Source organism: Cetorhinus maximus, chromosome 11 (genome assembly GCF_964194155.1).
Source record: "Cetorhinus maximus chromosome 11, sCetMax3.hap1.1, whole genome shotgun sequence".
Taxonomy (NCBI): Eukaryota; Metazoa; Chordata; class Chondrichthyes; order Lamniformes; family Cetorhinidae; genus Cetorhinus; species Cetorhinus maximus.
Window position 1 is genome coordinate 77,414,206 of NC_135889.1, and position 25,034 is coordinate 77,439,239.

The 25,034-nt window shown below is 46.0% G+C and overlaps 1 protein-coding gene across 3 annotated transcripts in view; it reads left to right on the plus strand.

The window, feature by feature from the left end:
• The window catches only part of LOC144686698 (sodium-driven chloride bicarbonate exchanger-like), a 344,112-nt gene that overhangs the window by 278,904 nt on the left and 40,174 nt on the right, over positions 1-25,034 (plus strand). For all 3 annotated transcript variants that reach the window (XM_078552275.1, XM_078552273.1, XM_078552274.1), the window contains 3 exons: positions 8,705-8,773; positions 21,688-21,861; positions 22,942-23,064. In XM_078552275.1, the coding sequence (XP_078408401.1) occupies positions 8,705-8,773; positions 21,688-21,861; positions 22,942-23,064 (366 nt within the window). The remainder of the gene's footprint in view (positions 1-8,704; positions 8,774-21,687; positions 21,862-22,941; positions 23,065-25,034) is intronic.

The following is a 25,034-nucleotide window of genomic DNA, read 5'->3' on the forward strand; positions in this document are numbered from 1 at the left end:
AATACGCCATTTCGATGGTGGGTGAGTTCTCATTTGCCCGACATGCTGTCACCTCGCTGCTTCCTCATGCCAGGTTCCACATTTAAATTGTAGCCATGCGCAAACACTCAGTGCTTCCAGCCCAGAACTGTTGCACAGAAGATATGGCACTGAAAGGCAAGGAAAAATTTAGCCCCCCAATTTAGTGATGTGTCCCTGGAACGCCTTTTGGATGCCATGGAGGCCCGCTGTGATGTCTTCTACACCTGCTCTGGCCATAGGAGGGTTAGCAACATCACCAATCCAGCTTGGGAGGCGGTGGCCGCAGTGGTCAGTGTCAATGCCCTAAAAAAGAGGACAGCCACCCAGTGCCATGAGAGGGTGAATGATTTCCTCCGTTCCGCCAGGGTAAGTCACTCTTCTCATCACTCACAACTCACACACTCACAAACCCATCACACATCCACAGGGATCTCACTCACTACCAGTTCAAGGGACATCACCATTCACTCTCTCACACATACCTTCATTTATCCTCATCCTGTCCATGGGACCACTCAACACTCACACATGCCAGGCATATTTATCATCTGGCCTGGCAGGCATCCTGCCAACACACTCTCCATCTGTCTTCATGCAGGACAAACTGGCACGCAACAAAAGGGAGAGATCACAGACTGGTGGAGGAATGCATAAAATCAAGGTCCTCACAGACTTTGAAAATAGAGCCATACAGCTGGCTGGCTGGTGAAGATCTGGACCCGTTCCTGTGCTGATGGCGAGATTGGCAGTGCTCTACTAAGTGAGGTTCCAACGGTGCAACATCCATCAGACAACCATGCTGTGAGTGATGTGTCCTGTTTCACAGGCCGCTGCCATGCACTAATTACCTTTTGTCGGCACATCTGAGAAACAGTCAGGTCCTCGACTCAAACACTGGAGACACCTTGGAAGAGGAATCTACTGAAACCCCAATTGAAGACCTGTGACAGCACTCACCCACACCCTCCACCAGCACAGAGAGACACACCTTGGTGGGATCTAGTTCTAGCGTAGCCTCGGGGTCACAATCTGGTGAGCACATCGCACTGTCTGATCAGGTGGCGATGGAAGAGATTTCCCAGTTGTCCGGTGCTTGGAGAACTGCTGGAGGCCAGAAATTTGCTGAATCTGAGTCAGCTGACAATCCTCTGGACTCAGTCATACCTCAGTTGCTGGAGCTGCAAAGGCAAGCCCGGAAACATCAGGAAGGGATGTCCGCTGCACTCCTCAGATTGCAAGGCATGATGGAGGAGTCAGTCCGCCTTCAGCCTGAAATGATAGTGCCGGCATACCAACACTGAGCTCAACACTGGTAGGATGGTGGCTGCCGTGAAGACCTTGGTCCAGGACATTGGTCCTGTGCTGCTGCACGGGCTGAACTCCATCGCTGACGTCATAGTTGGCCTCCAGCAGTGTCAATGTGAGAGGGCTGCAGGGCAGCTCGATCCCATTCCAACTACACCTTCTCCTCAAGGGCTCAGCAAGGGGCCCTTGGGCACCCATAGGGAGGAGGGTCAGCAGGTGCACACCCCGGGGCCATCCGCCCAGGTGACTCCGAGACTGTCCAGCCCATCTGAATCCCCTCTTCCAATGACCCCAGCAGTTCCAGCTCCACAGGTGAAGGAGGGTGCCACTGAAGCACAGCAGAATCCCAAAACCATGCTGGGGCTCTCCAGGTTTTAGTCCTCCAGAGGACACCTGTCAAGGTCATCACACACATGATATAGCAGTCAGCAGGCTGCCTCCACCCCCACTGTGAATGTTGGGGGGAGCACCAAGATGTAGCGGCAGGGTTAGGAAGGTTAAGAAGATGTAACTCTTTTAGAGTCAACCAATTAAACCAAGTTAAGAAGATGTAACTCTTTTCGAGTCAAAATAATTAACTAAATTAACAAAAACAAGGGATAAATCAAGCACAGCCCCTAAATCAGGTCAGCTGTAAAATCAAGGAAAAACTTTAAAGGAAACTTACAAACATTAAACCAAAATGTGATTAAAGGGGTCAACAAAACACCCCAGTCCCCGCGGTGCCCACCGGGCACGGAAGGCCTCGATGGTGCCGGCAGACATCGCGTGCTCCCTCTCCAGGGACACTCGGCCGCGAACGTAGCCACGGAAGAGGGACAAACAATCGGGCGGGACTCCCCCCTCGATCGCCCGCTGCCTGGACCTGTTAATGGCCAACCTGGCCAGGCCCAGGAGCAGGTTCACGAGGAGGTCCTCCTCCTTCCCGACTCCCTTCTGCACCGGGTGCGAAGAAGATGTAACTCTTTCGAGTTATCAACAGTCACAGAATGTAACTCTTTCGAGTACATTCACAGTTCTTGGTTTCTGGGAGTGGGACATGAACCCACAACCTTCTGATTCAAAGGCGAGGGTGCTATGAACTGAGCCACAGCTGACTTGCACAGCCTGGGCCCTGCTGTTAATCACATGTACATAATGTTCACTATTTTAAATAAACTCCCAAGAATATCTCCTTGCCTATGGCTCCTTGTTATGATGAGCAGTGTTCGTGTCACTCAGACGTGAAACCTTAGTCCCTGCACAAGATATAGGCAGGTGTCTCAGTCCAGGGTCTCTTCCCTATGCAGTGTGTAATCTTCAGATCAAAGTGATAGTCCGGCTTCACACTCACTGGATGTATTACAAATGCCTGTTTGTCATTGTAGCTGGAATATCGCGGCAGGCGTCACAGAGTCCCATCATTCTCTCTGTGTGCTCTCAGTACCTTTAAGGTGGGGCTGGTCCCCCATCTCTTCAGCATGTGTGACCGGTGATGCTGTGCTCCTGGAGGGGTCAGGTGCTGAAGGTTGACAGAGGATCAGGTGCATTTAAAGTTTCACGGCTATGTCATGAATATGATCCTGATCACAGAGCGCTAGCGAGCTGCCCTCAGCCAGACAGGAGTCAGATGATCACAGAGGCAATGTGAGGATCTATGGAGTGTCCTCATTGCATGTCATCGTCATCCTCCTGGAATCTAGTGACTATTAGGGCCTCTGCTGTGTTTCCATGACAGGGGCCATATCACAGAGGGTGTGTGCACTGCCATCAGCCAGACTGGAGTCAAACGTTCACAGATGCAATGTGAGGATCTATGGTGTCTCCTCACTGCATGTCGTCATCATCCTCCACGAATCTAACAGCTATGAGGGCCTCCCAAGTGCACCTGCCTCGTCTGGCCAGCACGAAGGTCTAATCGCCAGCACCCTCACCCTCAAGGACCTCCTCACCCTCATCCCCGTCAACATCCTTCTCATCAGAGGAGACGTGCAGCTCTCCCATCTCGTCCTCAACCAGCACCTCTCCCCATTGAAGCACCAGTTTGTAAAGGGCGCAGCAGGCAACGATGATGTGTGACACCCTCTGCAGACTGTATTTTAGGTCTCCACTAGACCAGTCCAGGCATCGGAACCTCATTTTCAACACCCCGATGGTTTGCTCCACCAAGGTACGAATTGCAGTATAAGCTTCATTGTACCTTCTCTCTTCTGCAGTCTGAGACTGCTGCACAGGTGTCATCAGCCATGTCCTCTGTGGGTAGCCCTTGTCTCTGAGGAGCCAACCCTGCAGCCTCTGTGGATCCTGGAGGATGTCAGGGATCTGAGACCTGTTAAGGGTGTAGGAGCCGTGGACAATCCCTGGGAACCGTGCGCAGGCCTGCAGGATGCATTTGTGGTTGCACACCAGCTGAACTGGAGATCTGGGCAAATCCCAGCACTCTTGCATCCTGGCTTCCCTGGTCCCGGGCGAAATGCACAAAGTTATGTGTCTTCGCGAGTATGGCGTCTGTGACCTCATAGATGCATTTGTGGGTGGAGGCTTGCAATATCCCAGAGGTCACTTGTCAAGCCCTGAATTGAGCTACGGGCATAGAAATTGGGCACCAAAGTCACTTTCACGGCCACTGGCAGTGGATGCCCTCCATGTCCTCATAGCGGCAAATCATGCAGCAGGTGGCAGATGACCAATTCCTGAGACATGCGCAGTCTTTGGTGACTCTGGTTCTTGGTCATCTGAAAGAATGAAAGGTGGCACCTATAGAACCTGGGTCTAGCTAGGCACCGACCAGCGGTGGCTCACTGTGGCACTTCAGCGGCGTGAGCGGGAATCCCAGCTGCCCCTTCTTCCTGACGGTGCTGCTCCTCCCTTTGTCCAGCCAGGCACCTTCGTCGTACACTTCTCCTTCATCTCACTCTCTGTAAGCCAAGAGGCATCCAGCTAAATCACCAGGTTCCATGTTCCTGATGTATTCCTCCTGCGGGATGAGAGAGACACGTGGGTTAGCATGGGTGTTCTAAGAACCTCTCTTAGTTAAGTCTGAAGGCCACTTATACATCTCAGAGAGTGCGGGCAACCACTTAGATGGCCAGGGTTTAGTGCGCTGCATGGCTGCTCAAATCTCTGCCCACCTCCACTCCACCTCAGCTTGGCAGCAGTTTTTCCCACTGGACTGCATACTGTAAAACAAAAATAAAAATAAAAATACCTGGAAAAACTCAGTAGGTCTGGCAGCATCTGCGGAGAGGAACACAATTAACGTTTCGAGTCTATATGACTCTTCAACAGAACTAAGTAAAAATAGAAGTGAGGTGAAATATAAGCTGGTTTAAGGTAGCGGGGGGGGTGGGGGGGTGGTGGGACAAATAGAGCTGGATAGAGGGCCAGTGATAGGTGGAGATAGCCAAAAGATGTCATAGACAACTGCATACTGTGCTCTCAGCTCAGGCACAGGCTTTCTCCTAATCTGGACTGCAAGGCTGCGCTGTTAGTTTGAGCCTTGGGGGGTACTGGTCCAAACCTGAATGATATTGCAAGGGGCTGTGATCGTCTCCACCAGTGACTGCTCCACGGCCAGCCTTAGCAAGGAGATTGTAAAACGTGTGCAGTCATCCAATTGTTCTGCAGTCCACTAAAATGTTCATTAGTTTGCAGTCTGTGCCCGAGTGGTAAAAAGCTCTGGAGCTCTTAATGGCACTTTCAGGCCTCTGCAATGCTTGAATGGGCAGATAAGCTAGAGGCCTGACTCCAAGCATGCCAATGTAGATGCACCTGAACTGTCTCAACTGCGGAGGAATGGTCACATTATACAAGATTTCCCTAATGCGTGGTCGCTTCCCTCCCCCCAACCCACCACTCCCTGTATGTGCATGCGCACTACCATCAACCGCAGGGCAGCCCTTGCACCCCCCTCCCCAACTCGCCTCAACTGCAGTGCAGCCCTTGTTCCCCCCAAACTCACCTCAGCCACAATGCAGCCCTTGCCCCAGCACTGTACTGTCAGCCAGCCGGGAAAAGCGACCCGCCTGTGCCCTCGTCTGAATGCGCGGCACCTCGACCTTGAGATCCAACAGGCGACTCTCGCGAGTGCTGCTCAACGTTGCTGTGCACTCACCTCTGAGTTCCTCTCTAAGTGCAGCTCGTCAGCTGCACACCATATAAATGCTGTTGTGAAACATGCCGACGTGCTCAGATGATCCAGAATGGGGGTTGATTCCAGCGACCTGGGCTTATAATGATATGCAGATGTGTTTCAGTGAAGTTCTTGATGTTTGGCAGCGGGAAAAATGGCCCCCCATTGGCTGGCGGAGTGGACGATCGCAAACTGGTTTCACAACATTGTGAAAATAATTTTTTGCCTTCCTGCCATATTGTCCACTCACACCCGCCATGGCACCCGATGCTAGCGGACATGGAAAATTCTGCCCTACTTGTCTGTTTTTCTCTATCTCTGTGGGTCACTCTCTCTGGACCCCATTGTCAGGCAATAGCATAGTTTTTTTACCTTGTGTTTGTTTTAACTTCCCTTCAATAGTCGTGAAACCTCATTAAAATGCAGACATCTTTTAAAGTGAAACCAAAACTCAAGGTCCCCCTTTTCTTAACACGCCAATACAGTAATACAGATTAAACTTAAACTTAAAAGATATACTTTATTCCTATCACACACAAATTCACATGTAACTTACTTAAAACTATCTCTAGTTCCTAACAACAAACACATTGAAAATTAATGAAACCGGCAGTGCTGGCTGTCAAACTTTGATTTCTTGTCCTTAAGTCCTGGTTCACCCATTTCCAGTGGCACCCAAGAAACTGATGATGGATCTTGTACCTGGAGCACCCTCAAACTGGAGGTTCTGAGAAGCCCAGGCAGGAAGGTGAAAAAGATCAAATATTTAAGTGGCCAATTTTTTATTAGCCGTTTGGAGGTCATGTTGACTACAATTTTTCAACAGCAGTAAGAAGGTGGCCAAACCCACAGTTGTGCTTGCAATTTTGTCCTAGATTCCTGGTACATTCCTACGCCAGGGGATGAGTCTTGCACCATCTGCTTATGCTAATGACCTGGCCACATTATTCCAGTATATATATCAGTCTGTCCATCACTTGGGAAAGGAGAGGGGTGCAATTTTGCAGCCTGGAGCTGATTCAAAGACTTCAATATCATTCAGTTGTAAATGGTGATTAAAGACATGAGGGCTTCTTTGCCCTAAAATAGTGTCCATATTATGGGCACATATAGTTGAATAGTGGGCACTAATCCTTCTTCCTGATTCTGTGCCTGAAAAGTGTTACCACTGAGATTTTTCTCTGGCTTTTTTTTGGCTTTTGCACTAAGCATATATTTCCTCTAAAATCACTGGATGCAGTCCAAGAATAGATTGCTCCATGAAATCCTGGTGCTACTGCTTCAAGCACTTTGAGGTGAAATTAGCCTTTGGTGGTAATGCAAAACAGGTGATAATGAATTATCAGCCTTTTTATATCCAGCCCAATTTTATTTCCATTGAAGCTTTGAAATATCTCTGAAGACCAATTTCACCCCCTTGTGGTCTAAAGGTAGTAATGTTAAGAAAAAGCTGACAAAAGCTTTGGTCATCCAACACTGAATTCTAGCTACCTAAAAAATGCTGCTATCCCTTTCCTGGCTCCATAACAGCATTCAAAGATTGGATTTCAACAATAGCTTCTGCCCTGAGGCTGCTTCTGCACAAACCCCTTTAATTTTGCTGTTACACATAATGAGTGGAATTTAATGCCCTCCCCTAAGGCGGTTTGGTGGTTGAGGGGGCATTTAATCGGACGGGAAGGCAGTGGGTAGGAACAATGCTACCTTCCCACCTCGACTCCAATAAGTCTGGGGCAGGAAAGCTTGTGGGCAGCTTTCCGTCCCCACGATCAATTGAGGCCCTTAAGTGGTGATTAATGCCCACTAATGGGCCCTATCCCTCTGGTATTCAACCAGCAGCAGGTGGGGGACTTGCCATGCAGAAAGCCACTAATGCAAACTCTGTTGGAGTTGCTTGCGGGCTTCCAGGGGGATCCCTTCTTGTCAAGCACTTAGTGCCTAATCAAGGGACCTGACATTGGGAAGGGGGCACCCACTGAGAGCCACCCCACCCTTTCTGCTGACCCCTATTTCCCTCCCCTGCGACCCCACCCTGTGACCCCCTCTCCTGCCATCAATTACCTGTGCCCTAGGTCCCTTGGCTATCCTGGGCCTCAGGTGGATGCATTACTGGCAGCAGCTACCTCCTCCCCAATGGCTTTGCCAAGCAATGCACAGCTGCCAGCCCCTGATGGGGTGGGATTTCTACCACTGGGCTCCTTGATCCCTCGGAAGGCCCGCCACTGTTCACAAGCACCTGATTGGCACTTAGTGCGGCAGGCCTACCCTAAAGTAGGCGAAGTGGGGCTGTCTCTGGCTCTCTAGCAGGTGGGCGAGAACCATGTTGCCTACATTAAATTCCGCCCAATGAGTGTCTACTTCAGCACTACAGCTAGCCACTACACCACTACAACTCCTGTGAGATATATATTTATAAACTAACTGTAAGTAAAGCCAAGCCCATAAACATTCAGGATGTGCATGTGCTTTACTATTGCAGTATACTATATAATTGTTCTTTTGACTGTATATTTAGAACAGTACAAGCACTTGTACTTCCTCTACTGTTGGTCTTGTGCCCAATAATATGCTATCACATGTACCTGGCACATGCCTGCAATATTTAAGTTAGGCTTAAGAAGAAATTCAGTTGCTGAGTTCATAATTCCTGCAGAATGCACGTTCAGTGCACTCCACCCAAATTTTTGAACAGAAGACAGAGAGAAAAATCATCCTGAATATATTCATAAAATATCCAACAGTTCAGTTAATTTGCTGAATTCCAATCCCCTGTTTCTAATTCTAAGGAGTTTTAGATTCATTAGTTTGATAAAATATATTGGGAAAAGTAACCTGCTGTAATGGAAATTAACTTTGGGTCAATGGTAGCATTCCTACTTCTGAGTCAAGATTATGGGATTGTGCCCCACTCCAGACAGTTGGGCGAGCAGAAATAAGATACTGGGTTGGCATCCAATGGGGTACTTGCATCCAATGGATGGGGACTGTGACTTTCCATTGCATTTAACTGATCTACCTCGTGAGACTAATGGCCTGTTTAAATTTTTAAAAGAAGATTTTTTGTTTTGAAAAACAAGATCATGATCTGCTGGATGTAAAGCAGTGGATGAAATAGTTGTTTCATGTATGAATTAGGTATGGAAGAGAGAAGGGAAGCCTGATATATAGTAATATTTAACAGTGAAGGCCCAAGCTTTGCTATAAATTATTATAGATAGAAATTTTACAATTGTACCAAAGAGAAAATAATTTTTTTCTTTGTTTTAGTTTATTCCGATGCCAGTATTGTATGGAGTGTTCCTATACATGGGTGCATCTTCTCTAAGAGGAATTCAGGTAAGGATTTATGCCTTTGCAACTGCATGCCTTTAAAAAAATATTACATTTTGTATTTATCAAGGTAGAGGATGCCAGTGCTGAAAAAAATCCAAAGTATACAGATCAACATCCTGGGTTTGACCATTGACAAGAATCCTTACTGGACGAGCCTTATAAATACTGTAGCTGCAAGACCAGGTCATAGAGTGGTAATTCTGCGGCAAGTAACTCACCTGCTGACTCCCCAAAATGTGTCCATCGTCTGCAAGGCACAAGTCAGGAGACTGACTAAATGCTCTTCACTTGCATGAATGAGTGCAGCTCCAACAACACTCAAGAAGCTCATCACCATTCAGGGCAAAGCAGCCCATTTGATCGGCGTCCTATCCATCACCTTAAAAATGTACTCCCTCCAGTGGCAGCAAAGTATATACCATCTGCAAGATGCACTGCAGCAACTTGCCAGATCTCCTTTGATAGAACCTTCCACACCTGTGTCCATCTAGAAGGACAAGGTCAGCAGGTGCATAGAAACACCACCATTTGCAAGTTCCCCTCCAAGCCACACACCATCCTGACTTTGAACTCTCCCTTCACTACCCCTAGGCCTACAACTTTGGATTTCCTCCCTAACAGCCCTGTGGATGTACCTATGCCACATGGACTGCAGCAGTTCAAGGAAGTGGCTCACTACCACCTTCTCAAGGGAAATTAGGGATGCACAGCCTTGCCAGCAATGCTCACATCCCATGAATGAATTTTTAAAAAATCTATCAGCCCCAGTTAGTTCAGAATGGATGTAGACTAAAGCTTCCTCTATTCTCCGTGAGCGATTATTGGTGCTAATATCAGAAGAGCAACCCCAATGTAACAGTCTGATTTTTTTCACATTTCTGTCCCTATATCACACTATACCTTTTGCCTCCCTGGAGTAAGACTACAAGATTTGATTTAAACCATGCATAGTTTTGTAATATGTATTAATTGTCAAAGAGCAATTGATAGAAAATATTCTTGAGCTGTTTTACATGGACCGAGCCAACCGAGCTGAATGAAATACTGTCTGTAGTTTACAGAACTAGAACATTTCTGGCAGCAGGACAGTCATGTCTATCATGACTGATTGATTGTTAATCAAAGATAACCGCTATGGTCATGGTTGATGACTCCATTAAGGCTTCCACAGAGTCCAAGGTCTGGAATTCCCCATAAATTACTACGCGTTTTTGGAGAGAATTTGGGGTGGCAAACCGAGTAGCATTGGTTCATTGGAGGTTGTTGCCTCAAATATGCACCCCAAAAATTTGCACACATTATTGTAGCCATTTACTGTACAGAAATAAACACCAGCCAACTTTGAGGCCTGCTGGGAGCCCAACACACCTCATAATGAGATCAAAGGAAAAAACTTTACACCCATAACCCATGTCCCCAAGTATCCATCCATAAATAATTAGCACCACTATATAAGTAGTAATAAGAATACAGAAAGGTAACTCTGAGGCGAATGACACATTGAGAATGCTATTTTGTGTGCTGCCACTGAAGATTGGCATGACTTTGTCTCTAAATTGATCTGTCTGGTGCTTTGGAACTTCAGTAATAACTTTTACTTAGTTCTACTAAATGTACTGTTTTGTATTGGATTTCCTAATGGGAAAAAACTGCAATCTACGAAGGTAAGGAGAATGGAGATATGGAAGAGAATAGATTGGAAATTCCTAGAGTAAAACATCTTAGGTGCTCTTCTAAGAATACTCACACCCACTCACGAGGATATGCTGGCCAAGTTAAATTCTTCTTCAGACTTCTCTGGTTTTCAGAGTCTCAGAAGGCTATGCTTCTACCTACCCACCCACCCAGCCCCACACCCACCAGAAATTATTAAGGAAATATATCAACCACTGGCTGAAGATCTGCTGCCCACTTACACCAAGATAAGCTTATTAAATATATCAGTCAAGGTCACCATGAATTTCTTTAAATTTGGATTTTTTGAGGCACCTGATAACCTTTGTTAAATGTAGGTAGTTGCTCACCACTACATCAAGAAGGCCACTGGTGATCTATTCTGGAGGGTTGCCCAAATCATATCCTTCCCTAATGAAGTAGGCATGCAGAGAGAGAGAAAGAGCTATTCAATTCTAACTAGCAGGGTTCCCACAGGTATGAAGAGTGATTAAGAAAATGCATGTAACACTCAAAAGCTCTATATGGCAATCTCCTGAATTTTAACAAAAGGAAAGGTTTTCATTCTATTAATGTCCAGTTGTGTGGTATCAGTCACCTCATCTGCATGTCAGTGGCAGAAGCCCAGGAAGTCTTCATGATGCTTTCAGCATGTGATAAACCATCATGCCAGGCCTCATGATTTGCAGTCATGTATTCATGTGGTTGATTGGTGATAGGGATATCCCCTGTGGTCATGGCTGATGGCTCCAGTAAGACTGCTACAAACACAATGGGTCAATCGATACAAGGAGGCCCATGTCATTACAAGAAATGGCAATGAACAGCATATGGGAATTATCAAGTTCCATTTTAGGTGAGTGCCTTAAGAATCTGTTGTAGCTTTCTGTATTCTACAAAGTATACCAATGAAAATGGAAGAACCAGCAGAACCAGCGTGGGATAAGGGAAATTGCATTTCCTGAGCCCTACAGAGGAAATGGATATCAGCATCATGGTGCTGGTTGTGACAGAACACATGTTATCCGGTGTTGCTGAAGACAGTGAGAATGACGATATGTTCCTATGTTATGCCCCAGCTCACCCTCATCTTTCTATCTGACGTGATGAGCAAGCTGCTGATGGTGTGACTATTGACCTTTGACTTCCTATCCCAAACCCTTTCCCTCACAGTGACCCTTCCCCTTCTGAATTTATGCTTTCAGCCACCCAAGAGCTGCTGCCTACCCAGTCACAACAGCCCAAGGATGAAGAGAGAGCTACAGCACAGCACTAATGAAGAGACCCTGTCACTTAATGTGATATTCACAGCCACCAGTTCAGTTACTGGCACTGCATGTACTTTGGAGGCTAACATAGAGTTGGAATCAACACATGGTGCATCACTGGCATGAGTGGGCTACAGTCAGGTTGCCTTAAAGGATGGCTCATTTCCCAGCTGTTCAGAGGGCAAGGTTACACATGATTTCTGCTGGAGAGGATTCGGGTGAGGATCTCAATGGGACAGTGTACAGTAGTGTGCTGATGGACATGCACCCTGAGATACTGGGTGCATTGGTTAGCTGCCAGACAGACTCTAGTCACTGTTAAGGAACCTGGAGGAGTCTAGTTCCAAGTTAGCAGAAGACACCATTGCAGAGTTTGTCCTTTCCACAGCCTCTGTTCCCATTTCCTTATCGTGTTGCAGACCCAGAGACAAGGCCACCAGCTATACCTGGAGGAGCAGCAACATTCTTTGGCAAATCCAAAAACTCACTACACCATCACAAACACTCTGTTGTACTTCCAAATACTTTGCAATAGCGTAAGCTCTTCAAACTTACCTTACCTGCAATGTGGATGTCTGGTCTTTAAAATAGTGCTAGTGCAGGGCTTATTGGAAAAACTCAGCAGGCCTGGCAGCATGTGTGGAGAGGGAAGCAGAGACCCAGATTTTTGTGCCCAGGTTAGATGTGCAGAGTCGGGAGAATTCCTGGCTCGGCAAACCTGACCTTTAAAAATGTCCACCCGCAGGTCAGATTTTCAGTCAAAGGGTGGGGGTAAGGCGGTGAAGCAGGCTGAATTAGGAGTTGGGGTGGGTGACTCTGGAATGAGTATGGAGGCTGCCAGGTGGGGAGGTGGGCATGGACAGAAGGCCTGCCTCTGTGCTTCGGCACTGTGTTTAAATAAAAAAAAGAAATAAACAAAAAACATCCCTCCAATCCACTGCCTCATCCCCCCGCACAAGTCCTATACCCCATCCATGACAATCTATGCCAAATCATGCCCACCACCCACTCCCCATGGCCTCTCATGCCAACTTAGTGCCAACCCATGTACCCTACCCACCACCTTTTGCCATTACCCCTTCCATTCCAACGCACCTAGTATCCTTGGACACATTTTTGACATCTGGACAGTTCTTTAACTGTTATTTCACACCTGGACAGTTCCGATGAGTTTGTGCATAAGAAGTGCATAATCATGTTCACTTTTAACAATCCCAAAGGGTGCCGCCCCTCTCCCAAAGGGTGCATTTCCTCTCCCAAAGGTGTCCCAGAACCCTATCCAAAGGGGTACCCTGACTATCCAAACAATTCCACCAAGTTCTGACCTCCTCATTCTTGTTCTAATCTGCACACTCTGGATTTCACACCCCTGGGCTACCAAAATCTCACTTCAGTGGAGACAGCTGGTGATTTAAATGGCCAGCTGCCTCTGTGAATCACCCATGCGTGAACAATTAGGGCAATTAAGGATGGGCAATAAATGCTGGTCTCGTCAGAGATGCCCACATCTCATGAATGAATAAAAAAATCTTCAGCTTGACTCCACTGCTGCCCCCATGAAGATGGAAAATGCCGGGTTTGGGGGCGGGACTTAGAAATATTAGCCATTTCCAGGATCTTTACGACGGTGCAGAGCCTCTTCTGAACGATCGTTCTTTGGAAGGCCTTATAGTGTTGCATCCAGTGGCACTATGGTGATGAAATTCATACTCTTGTGTCATAGTTAACAACTCCACCTTATTTACAAATTCTCTTGCTTCTCCAGGCACTGAACTTTCAGTGGCTGACACTGTGGGGTCTAGATTGGATAGCCCTTGAAAACTGGTGTGTGGATTGCGATGCACAATTGATGCATGCCCACTCAAGTCAATGGAGGCAGCATGCCAACTTTGTGCTGCCTGCTCACTTGAATGATTGCAGCCAGCACTCAACATGCTTTGGCAGGGAGCCCAAAATTGTAAATTCCTAGCCTGCACTGATTAAAGCTAGTCTCCACCTCTTAAAGGGGAGATGCATTGCAGTTGGAGCAGATGCTGGCAGACCTAAAAGAAGTGAGTCTAACCTCGGAAACAGTGAATAACTATGCACATGGCTGCTGCACTGGAGGCCTTGGTTCTGGAAGAGGTGGAAAGTAGGAGTGATATTCTGTATCTGAAATGGACCAGGAGTACCCAAGACACATGCTTAAAAGGCTGTAGGGGCAGAAAGCCGTGGAGGTCAATGCCAGAAGTTGAGCCCTGAGGACCAGGATGCAGAGAGGCAAGAAGTTCAATAATTTTGCATGCATGATCAAGGTCAGTGAATACATTTTCAAATGCCTTATCCTACCATCTACACCAATAGCCTCAGACATGGCTCAATTCATCACACCCCAACATTTAAATACCATCAATCTCTATAAATCAGGGCAGGTACTTGACACATACGCATATCTGTGCATCCCCACATTCTTGGCACTGCTGCAAGCTTCATGCCCACATCTCACAGCTTGCACACATTGCCACCTATTCAATCATTAGAGCCACATCAGCCAAACAGATTACACGACTGTCACTGACAAACCTCTCCTGCTCTTGCAGGAGCGCACGGTGCACTACCGAGGCACCAGCAGCTAACTGGAGGGAGGGTGAGAGCATTTACATGTCCTAACCTCCAGGAAAGAGGTAGTGTTGGCCATTTTTGGGGCACACATTTCTGAAGTTGTGGCTGGCAGTGATGGCATCCTCATACCTAAACCTTCTTCTTACATCCTATTCTCCCCCATCCTAAAATATTTTCTGAGTTATAAGCTCCAGATGGTATAATCATGAAACTCCACTGCCACCCACCCCCAGCCTGCAGCACAACCTTACCCTTGTGCCTTTTTCCTTTCAGATACTCAAGAGATGCAAACTGGCCATGCAGTGGACGAACATAAATAAGAGAGTAATGTTGAAGGCATAGCCACTGGCTCAACTACTGGCACTGCAGCAAGAAAGGGGCCAAAGATAACACAGGTGCCAGCTTGCCGGAGGGTGAGATCCCAGTTGTGTTCTGCTGCACAAGACTCAGATGAGGATCTCGTTAGGGCAGCCTACAGATGAATGCTGATGGGTATGCACAATGACATGTTTAGAATTGGGAAGCTTGCAGATATTCTGTGATCAGTGTCAAGGAACATGGATAAGTTCAGCATCAAACTGGCACAAGACCTTGTGCAGAGCTTGGAACCCACCCCTTCCAGCACGGATGTTGTGGCCAACTTTGTTCACACACTTATGGACTCAACTATGATACAGCACTTGATGGCTAATGATGCAGCTTTCATTGCGGCACAAGCAGCAGCCAGTCCAACATCTGAGTGCTGCAATGGGAGCTCAGACTTTTGAAATACAAGGTCAGCTTGCTGGCATGCAGGCTGAGGCTGCTGCCATCCTGGTTGTGGATTACAGTGTGCAAAGGGTATCACAGCAGTCCAGCAATCTGTATTCCAACAGATTACTACGATTACTGATGCACTGCCCTTGTGGTGTGGCAGTGGCTCTGTGGTGCATGAATCTGTTGCCCTCTCTCAGGAAGACAGCATTTGTCCTCCCTCCACATGCCACCCCATCAGTTCTTTCTGTTTCCTGTCAGGCAGCAGCCCAGACCGCTGCTGCCCATGCCAAGATGGTGCAGTCCACAGCTGAGTGCACCGCTTCCTGTATACTTCTGCAGCTTGAAACAACCATAGCAAGCACTAAACTCTTGTAGAATCCTAGAAACAGCCAGAAGAAATTAACCAACAACTAACCTGTAAGCAGATAATGGGTTGGAGTGTCTTTTTTGCTGAATACACATTCAGCTGTACAGATTAAGAGAGGGCGCTAGCTGCAGTACGTGCTCCAAAAATGGGCACAACCAACATCAAATCACTGTTGAATGTTTATTTGACCTGCTTGTCCTGCACCCCTTTCACTGCACCTATGCTAAAACCATTAACCATTGTGTCACTTAAACCACAAGTGTTCACTGATGCCATTTTGGAGTTCTAAGGACACTCAGAGGACCCAGGAAAGAGCACTAATGTGTCCATTTTCTCATGCATTATATTGATGCAGGTAACTCTTCAGCCAGTGCACTAGGCAGTGCTATTCTAAAAATCTATGGGTCAGTAATGCAGTGTTTTCTTTTCATTCACTGGATGTGGGTTTCGCTGGCTGGGCCAGTATTTATTACCCATCCCTAGTTGCCCTTGAGAAAGTGGTGGTAAGCTGCCTTCTTGAACTGCTGCAGTCCATGTGGTAGGTACACCCACAGTGCTGTTAGGAAGGGAGTTCCAGGATTTTAACCCAGCAACAATGAAGGAACGGTGATATATTTCCAAGACAGGATGGCAAGTGACTTGGAGCGCAAATTCAGGTGGTGGTGTTCCGATCTATCTGCTACCCTAGACCTTCTAGATGGCAGTGGCTGTGGGTTTGGAAGGTGCTGTGTAAGGAATCCTGGTGAATTCCTACAGTGCACCTTGTAGGTGGTACACAGTACTGCTACTGCGCATTGGTGGTAGAGGGAGTGAATGTTTGTGGATGTGGTGCCAATGAAGCACGCTGCTTTGTCCTGGATGGTGTCAAGCTTCCTGAGTGTTGCAGGAGCTGCACTCACCCAGGCAAGTGGAGAGTATTCCATCACGCTCCTGACTTTTGCCTTGTAGATGGTGGACAGGCTTTGGGGAGTCAGGAGGTGAGTCACACATCGTCGGATTCCTAGCCTCTGACCTGCTCTTGTAGCCAATGGTATTTATATGGCAAGTCCAGTTCAGTTTCTGGTCAATGGTAACCCCCAGGATGTTGATAGTGGGGGATTTGATGACGGTAATGCCATTGAACGTCAAGGGGCGATGGTTAGATTCTCTCTTGTTGGAGATGGTCATTGCCTGGCAGTTGTGTGGCGCGAATGTTACTTGCCACTTGTCAGCCGAAGCCTGGATATTGTCCAGGTCTTGCTGCATTTCGACTTGGACTCCTTCAGTATCTGAGGAGCTGCAAATGATGCTGAACATTGTGCAATCATCAGCGAACATCCCCACTTCTCACCTTATGATGGAAGGAAGGTCATTGATGAAGCAGCTGAAGATGAAAATGATCTACCCTGAGGAACTCCTGCAGTGTTACCCTAGAACTGAGCTGACTGACCGCCAACAACCACAGCCATCTTCCTTTGTGCTAGGTATGACTCCAACCAATGGAAGCTTTCCCCCTGATTCCCATTGACTCCAATTTCGCTAGGGCTCCTTGATGCCACACTCAGTCAAATGTGGCCTTGATGTCGAGGGCAGTCACTTTCGCCTCACGTTGGGAGTTTAGCTCTTTTGTCCATGTTTGAACCAAGACTGTAATGAAGTCAGATGCTGAGTGGCCCTGGCAGAACCCGAACTGGTTCTCAGTGAGAAGGTTATTGCTTTACTGATGATGGAGAGTAGGCTGATGGGGTGGTAATTGGCCGGGTTGGATTTGTCCTGCTTTTTGTGTATAGGACATACCTGGGCAATTTTCCACATTGCAGGGTAGATGCCAGTGTTATAGCTGTACTGGAACAGCTTGGCTAGGGGCGCAGCAAGTTCTGGAGCAAAAGTCTTCAGTACTATTGCTGGTATATTGTCAGGGCCCATAGCCTTTGCATTATCCAGTACCTTCAGCCATTTCTTGATGTCACATGGAGTGAATTGAATTGGCTGAAGACTGGCATCCGTGATGCTGGGGACCTCTGGAGGAGGCCAAGATGGACCATCCACTCGGCACTTCTGGCTGAAGATTGTAGCAAATGCTTCAGCCTTGTCTTTTGCACTGATGTGCTGGGCACCCGCATCATTGCTGAATGGATGTTAAGGGGCTGACCACCTGAGTTATTTGCTATCAAGGTCTTGTTACAGATAGTGAACTATCATTTTTCCAGAGAATTTCACGTGGCATCAGCGGTCTGGTGTTTAGTAGGTGGCCCAGCAAGATTAATTAAATGAAGTGATGGGCTTAAAATATGTTCAGAATACCTGACCAGTGTTTAGAACCCATATAAAATGTGTGCTAGCTCATCACCCTATCCTACCTTTGTTAGTTTTAAAAGAGAAGAATTTGCTTTGTATTTGTAGCGGTTTGATAAACTGCAAATGTAACACCTCTGTTCAAGAAAGGAGGGAGACAGAAAGCAGGAAACAATAGGCCACTTAGCCTAACATCTATCATTGGGGAAAAATGGTAGAATCTATTATTAAAGAGGTAGTAACAGGATCAATATGCTTTTGTGAAAGGGATATCATGTTTAACAAACTTATTGGAGTACTTAGAAGATGTGACAAGCAGGGTGGATAAAGAGGAAACAGTAGATGTAGGCCAGGATTTTCCGGTTCCGGCAGGACCTGCTGCGGGCGAGGCGGCGCCACCGCCAGAAGTCCATTGACTTGCGGCCAGACCGGAAGATTCCGGCGGCAGGCAGGTGTGGAAAATCCCACCCGTAGTGTATTTGGATTTCCAAAAGGCACTTGACAAGGTGTCACATTAAAGGTTACTACACAAGATAAGGACTCATGGAGTTGGGGATGATATGCATGGAGAGAGCACTGGCTAAGTAACAGGAAACAGAAAGTCAGGATAAATGGGTCATTTTCAGGATGGTAAATGGTAAATAGTGGATTGCCACAGAGATCAGCGCTGGAGCTTTAACGATCTATATTAATGACTTAGATGAAGGGATCAACTGTATGTAGCCAAATTTGCCAATGATACAAAGATAGTTAGGAAAGCAATTTGTAAGGAGGATACAGAGAGTCTGCAAAAGGATATAGATAGTTTAAGTGAGTGCACAAAAAATTGGCGGATGGAGTATAATGTGGGAAAATGAGAGATTGCACACTTTGGTAGGAAGAATAGAAAATCAGAAAATTATTTAAATAGAGAGAGAATGCCAAATGCTGTAGTACAGAGGGGCCTCAGTGCCCTTGTACATGAATCACAAAATGTTGGCATGCAAGTAATTTGGAAGTCAAGTGGAATTTTGGCCTTTATTGCAAAGGGGATGGAGTATAAAAAAGTAGGCAAATCTTGCTACAGCTGTACAAGACATTGCTGAGACCACACCTGGAGTACTGTGTACAGCTTTGATCATCTTACTTAAGGAGGGACATAGTTGCATTGGAAGCAGTTCAGGGAAGGTTCACGAAGCAGATTTCTGGGATGCTGGGATTTGTCTTAGGAGGAAAGGGTGACCGGGTTGGGTTTATACTCATTGGAGTTTAGAAGAATGAGATGGTCTTATTGAAACATAAGATTCTGAGGGGACTTGACGGTAGAAGTTGAAATGATGTTTCCTCTCATGGGGGAACCTGGAACTAGGGGGCACAGTTTAAAAATAAGGGGTCTCCCATTTAAGACAAAGATGAAGAGGAATTTCTTCTCTCAGAGAGTCATTAGTTTTTGGAACCCTCTTTCCCAGTGAGCAGTGGAGCATCAAATATATTCAAGGCTGAATCAGACAGGTTTTTCATTGACAAGTGAGTTCAGGGTCATGGGGGCAGGCAGGAAAATGGACTTAAGGCCACAATCTTAGTCATAATCTTATTCAATGACCTACTGCTGCTCCTATTTCTTACGTTCTTATGTTCAATTAGATTATGACAAATGAATACAGTGTTTTGTCAATTTAAATGCTGCTTTGTTTTGGCTTCACTATGGAAACAATTTATTTATGTTAAAGTTGAACCCCCTCTCCCATCTGTGAGTGGTTGGCAACAGAATTCAAATTGTCAATAGTCTTAATAGCATCCTTGGGTATCCCACTGGGCATACCAATCTGTCTGCTGTTTCTGACAGAGGAAGAAGAGGAGGCATGCAAAACAAACCTGTTTGCACCTTAGCCAAAGCAATTGTATTAGGCATTTTGATGCACATGGAAATTATGGTTAGTGAAGGAGGTTCTGAGAGAACTGTGCAGTTCTTTAAACCGACCTTGAATCTATGGCTATGTTAATTAGTTAATGTCAAGGTGGCAATTGTCTTCAACTTTACTGTTCCTGCTGTTTTTCATGCAATAGCATAACATTCCTGAGTACACTTTCCTAAAAATCTTCGTCCGCAAAGAAATGCCAGGAAGAAGAAGCATAACATATTTGCAAAACTTCACTGTCAGTAGTGTGCAGTTGCGTCAAGTAGGTGACAGATGCTTTATTAACCCAAGACAGGAATTTAATTATTTTCCCTAGGGAAACCAGCCAATATCTTGAAAGACCCCTGCACTTTTACTGCCTATGAATTGCCCAAACTGTGGAGCAGTGCTTCCCAAACTTCCCGGTGTGATTTCATTTTACTGCCTCAGAACTGGTGTGACCACAGAGTGAAAATTTGGAGTCAGGGGATGGTCTTCAGTTGTTTAGCAGGGTGGGATATCACCAAAGTAAAACAAAACAGCGGGATAGTAATCTTCAATATTTAATTATTAACATTCACACAAACATTAAAACATCTGAAAATCTGTGTTTTGAAATTTAAACTACTTTGTGAAAATGTCATCTTACTCACTGGGCCTAATGAGACACAGGTTATCTACATTGACTCTTTTGATGTGGCCCAAACTAGATAAAAGGAAAGTAATAATTTAAATCTCTGGAAAACATGTTCTATAAATTAAACAAAGTAAGCGACGCTGGAAACATGAAAAATCCCATATGACTTGAAAAAAAAGGCTTCAGCAGCCACATTGAATAGGCTGAGAATGAGCAGTTTTTAAACAGAACCTTTGGCGTGCTCAAGGCAGACAGTGAGGCTGCCTGTGCAAAGCTCGTTCACTCCACTCCCCTCCCAGCAAACTATGAGCTGGGGAAAAAATGGGCACTGTGTCATTGGCTTTGGAGTCAGTCCCAGGATTTTCCCAACAGAGTCTCTGCTCTACAGCTGCCATTATGATGTCTAAGCTCACGGCCCCTAATCTCGCCCCATGACCCCACTGGGGGTCATGACCCACAGTTTGGGAACCTCTGCTGTAGAGTATTATTACTGCTGCGTATGTACCCATACATTCCCTACTTACAATGCCACCCCTTGAGCAAAAAAGGAGTTCCATTCCATGAATATGCAGCAGAACCATGTACAATAGTACTGCTGCTCTGGAGCTGCCATGATTCCTTTATGGCATTTGTTGGTGCCACCATTATTTTAAGAGACAGAAAGACTCATTGGATAGCTACTCAAGACCAAGGTAGTTGACTGGAGCTCTGGCTCATGATTCTTTGGAGGCACCCACAAATAAGACCTGAAGAGAGTAGCATTGAGGGTCTTGGTAGAGTATACCATTGAAATATTAAGATAAGGGTATGAATGTCTCAGCAGATCAGATCAGGAGAAGTGTTGAAATACAGTTTGTTTATGGGAGCCAAAGTTATTGTCGCATTCTGCACCTTCTAAAGCTTTTCCCTTATGAAGGCCACCACCATGGAAAAGGTAGATAAAGAGGAACCAACATTTATATCATTCTTCTGAGGGTCTGGCAATCTCCCACCAAAGTTATGGAAAACCCACATTTCAGACCCGGACCTTTACTACCAATGTCATCCAGTACAAAGCTGCCAACTGCACATGTGCATAAGATGCTACCAAAAAATAGGATCACCATGACGGCTTTCTGCCCTTTATCAAGAACAATTTATATATGTTGCATTTCTCCACAACAACTTTATTCCGCCTCATCCTAAATGAACTGTCATTACATATTTGAGTAGCAGTAACCCACACCTTCCATGCATGCAAATGTAAAATCATAGCTGAATTATATCCTTTTTATTCCAATTTATCCACTTAGTTGTATTTAACAAAAATGTAGATTTATGAAAGTACCATGGAGCAATGAAAATACATTTTTATGTAATATTTGAGTCACAGAGAGAAAATCCATGATTGGCAGCCCTTCAATAAAGCTTTGATCAAGTTTTTACTTCAAATTATTCAGGAATGATATTTGTCTTTTTTACAGCTATTTGATCGGTTAAAGCTCTTTGGGATGCCTGCAAAACACCAACCAGACTTCATCTACCTACGACATGTGCCTCTTCGGAAAGTCCATCTCTTCACTGTGATTCAAGCTTCTTGCTTGATTATTCTCTGGGTAATAAAAGCTTCCCGGGCAGCCATTGTCTTTCCTATGATGGTATGAACCTATAATAATAAAGATATCCCCTAAGTATTTTAGAAATGAAACCAAAATGAACATAAGGCAAAAGTTTTCCCCCTGTCGGGGAGGGGAAGAGCGGGAGCAGACGCGAGCGGGCGGGTTCCTGATCGGCACCCCCGGTTGGGGGAGTGTCGCCATTTTACGTGGGCGGGCCAGTTAAGGCCCAGCGAGCATGATGTCCGCCAGAAAGCGCTCTGCACTCCCTGTGTGGACGGGGGGGGGGATTCCTTCAGCCGGGAGTGCGCTCTTTCGCGCATGCGCGCGAAATAGCGCACAGATCTCCCTGAGGCTAAGTGTTGCTTCAGGGACATCGGCTCAGATTTTCAACTTTAATAAAGGAATTTAACAATTTTCCCTGCCATGTCCTCTCATGTAACACTGTCACATGAATTGGGACATGTCCATAACTTGTATTTAAACCTTTCATTAAAATTTAAATACCCTCATGAAACCTCATCCTGCCAATCAGTCCACCTGGGCTCCTGGCCTGTCCACCAACCTTCAGATTGGATGAGCAGGCCCATTAATGAGCTGAATTGGTTTTCTAATGGCCTTAATAGGCCGTTGACAGGTCGGCGGGCGCGCATCCGACTCGGCTGCGCCCCTCCCGACCTGAAAATGGAAATGACTTCGTGAGTTCCACCCGACGTCACCCCACTTCATTTCACGCATCAGCGAGCGGGCCCCGCCCCCGCTCGCCGACCGGAAGATCCTGCCCATAGGGTTAACAGTCCAGCTTTAGTTAAAAACATTCTTGGTGATAATGCATTAAAAATTAAGATGCAGAATGATCATTATATCTATTTACTTCATTAAAACTTGAGAAGTAAGTAAAAGTTTATTAAAATTCTCATAAATAAAACATTTTACATGCATTTTTGAATACAAAGTATACACAGGAAATGATTTAAAAAGTGATGTATCATTGGAGGATTTATTACATTTCAGAAATAGCAGAGTTATTTTTAATTAGTTTCACAATTATACTTTTCCATGCTAAGCAACATTTTTTTAGTTTTTTTACTTGGTGACTGCTGAAGCTTGCATATGTTACAGGTTTTGGCACTAGTGTTTATACGAAAACTGATGGATTTCATCTTCACTAAACGAGAGCTGAGCTGGCTGGATGATTTGATGCCTGAGAGTAAAAAGAAAAAATTAGAAGATGAAGAAAAAGAAGTAAGAGACTTGTCTATATCTGCACTGCCTAATTTTTGGGTCGCATTAGAGTAGCCAGATGTGGAAAGTTAAACAAAGTCTCACCTGCTGAAAATGTGGCAAGTTTACACCCTCTCTCATTTTCAGATGTGTCAGACTAGAATTGTTTAAATTGTTCAGCTCAATTGGGTGGATGTGTCTGACTTTAATGTTTACCCACCTATCTCATCACTCTTTGCCCTTTTGTTTTTTTTTCATGTTTTTTTTAACCCTCCTAGACCTGCCTCTTCTATTCCCGTGCCTCCTTTCACTTCTGCCCTCAGGTATTCTGCTTTCCCAATTCCTGACCCCAATCCTTCAGGTGCTCCCCGACCTTCCTGCTCTCTTGCCGCTGTTCCAGGCTTGTCTCCCTCCTAGTGACCCTGCTTGTTTGCTCCTTCCTGTCCAACTCACTCCTCCCTCTACTGACGCTGTGGACTCTGCCAGTGGATCAGCTCTCACTGGCCCTCTGCACACCTCCCTCCAGTATGTCCGTTCACTTGTGGACAAGGTCCTTTTCATCCATGAATTTACAATGAATGATTGCATCAAGATCATGGCCTTGATCGAAACCTGGCTGAGAAATAATGTGACCTTCTGATCATCTTCCAAAATTCTATAGATTCTGGAACAGTTCCTGCAGATTGGATGGTAGCAAATGTAGTCCTACTATTTAAGAAAGGAGGCAGAGAGAGAAAATGGGGAACTACAGACGTGTTAACTTGGCATCAGTAGTTGAAAAATACTAAAATCTATTGTAAAGGATGTGATAACCAGACACTTTGAAAATAATTGTAAGATTTGACAGAGTCAACATGGATTTATGAAAGGGAAATCATGGCCAGAATTTTACGTCCCACGGGTGGGAGCGCGCCTGACCCAGCCGGCCGCAAAATAGCACGAGATGATGCCGGGCGAGTGTCCTGATGTCATTGCGCACTCGCGCGATATCTCACTCTGTGGGTGCGCATGGCAATTGGAAGCGTGCCCGCCGATAATTAAGCAGGCAATTAAGCCCATTAAGGAGGCAATTGAAAATGATTTTTCGTGGCCTGTCCACTTTTACGGTTGGCGGGGGGACAGGCCAGTCGGTCAGGCGGACTTTACATTTTTGCTCAAACCTCGATCCAGGGTGGGATGAAATCTCCATGGGGAAATAAAATAAAAAGAGATATTTGAGGACATTTTTTAATGAGATATGCTTTCAGGTGCTTGATTGTGCTGCAAGGACATACTTTGCAGCATTTTTGTTGTTTCGTTTACTCTGTGGAGGTCTGCAACTCCCTGAGGCAACCGTCTGCCTTCAGGGATCTTACTGGAAGTGCTCACCAGCACCTGCAGTGACGTCGGCACCCGCCCTCTTCCTGCCCCCACTGGCAGTGCTAAGCCTCTCTCAACGCGCATTTCATGCTGGTTGGCTGTTAATTGGCCAGCCAGCATGAAATTGCAGTTGGGGGCTCATTTCCCGTCCACTCCTGGTTCTGCCGATCGCATGTGCCTGACGAGCGAAAAATGCAGCCCCATGTTTGACGAACCTTTTGGACTTTATTAAGGATGTAACTAGCAGAATAGATGAGGGGAAACCAGTGGATGTTGCTTATTTGGATTTTCAGAAGGCTTTCAATAAGGCTGCACACAAGCAGTTAGTGCAGAAAATTAGTGCACGTGGGATGGGGGGTAATACACTGGCATGGACTGAGAATTGGATAGGAGACAGAAAACAGACGGTAGGAATAAACGGATCATTCTCAGGTTGGCAGGCTGTGACCAGTGGGGCACCACAAGGACCAAGGCTTGGGCACCACAAGGACCAAGGCTTGGGCTCCAGTTATTCATAATCTATATCAATGATTTGGATGTGGGGACCAATTGTAATATTTCCAAGTTTTATGATGGCACAAAGTTAGGTGAGTTGTTATATTATTATATTGTTTAAGTGGAGAGAGATTGCA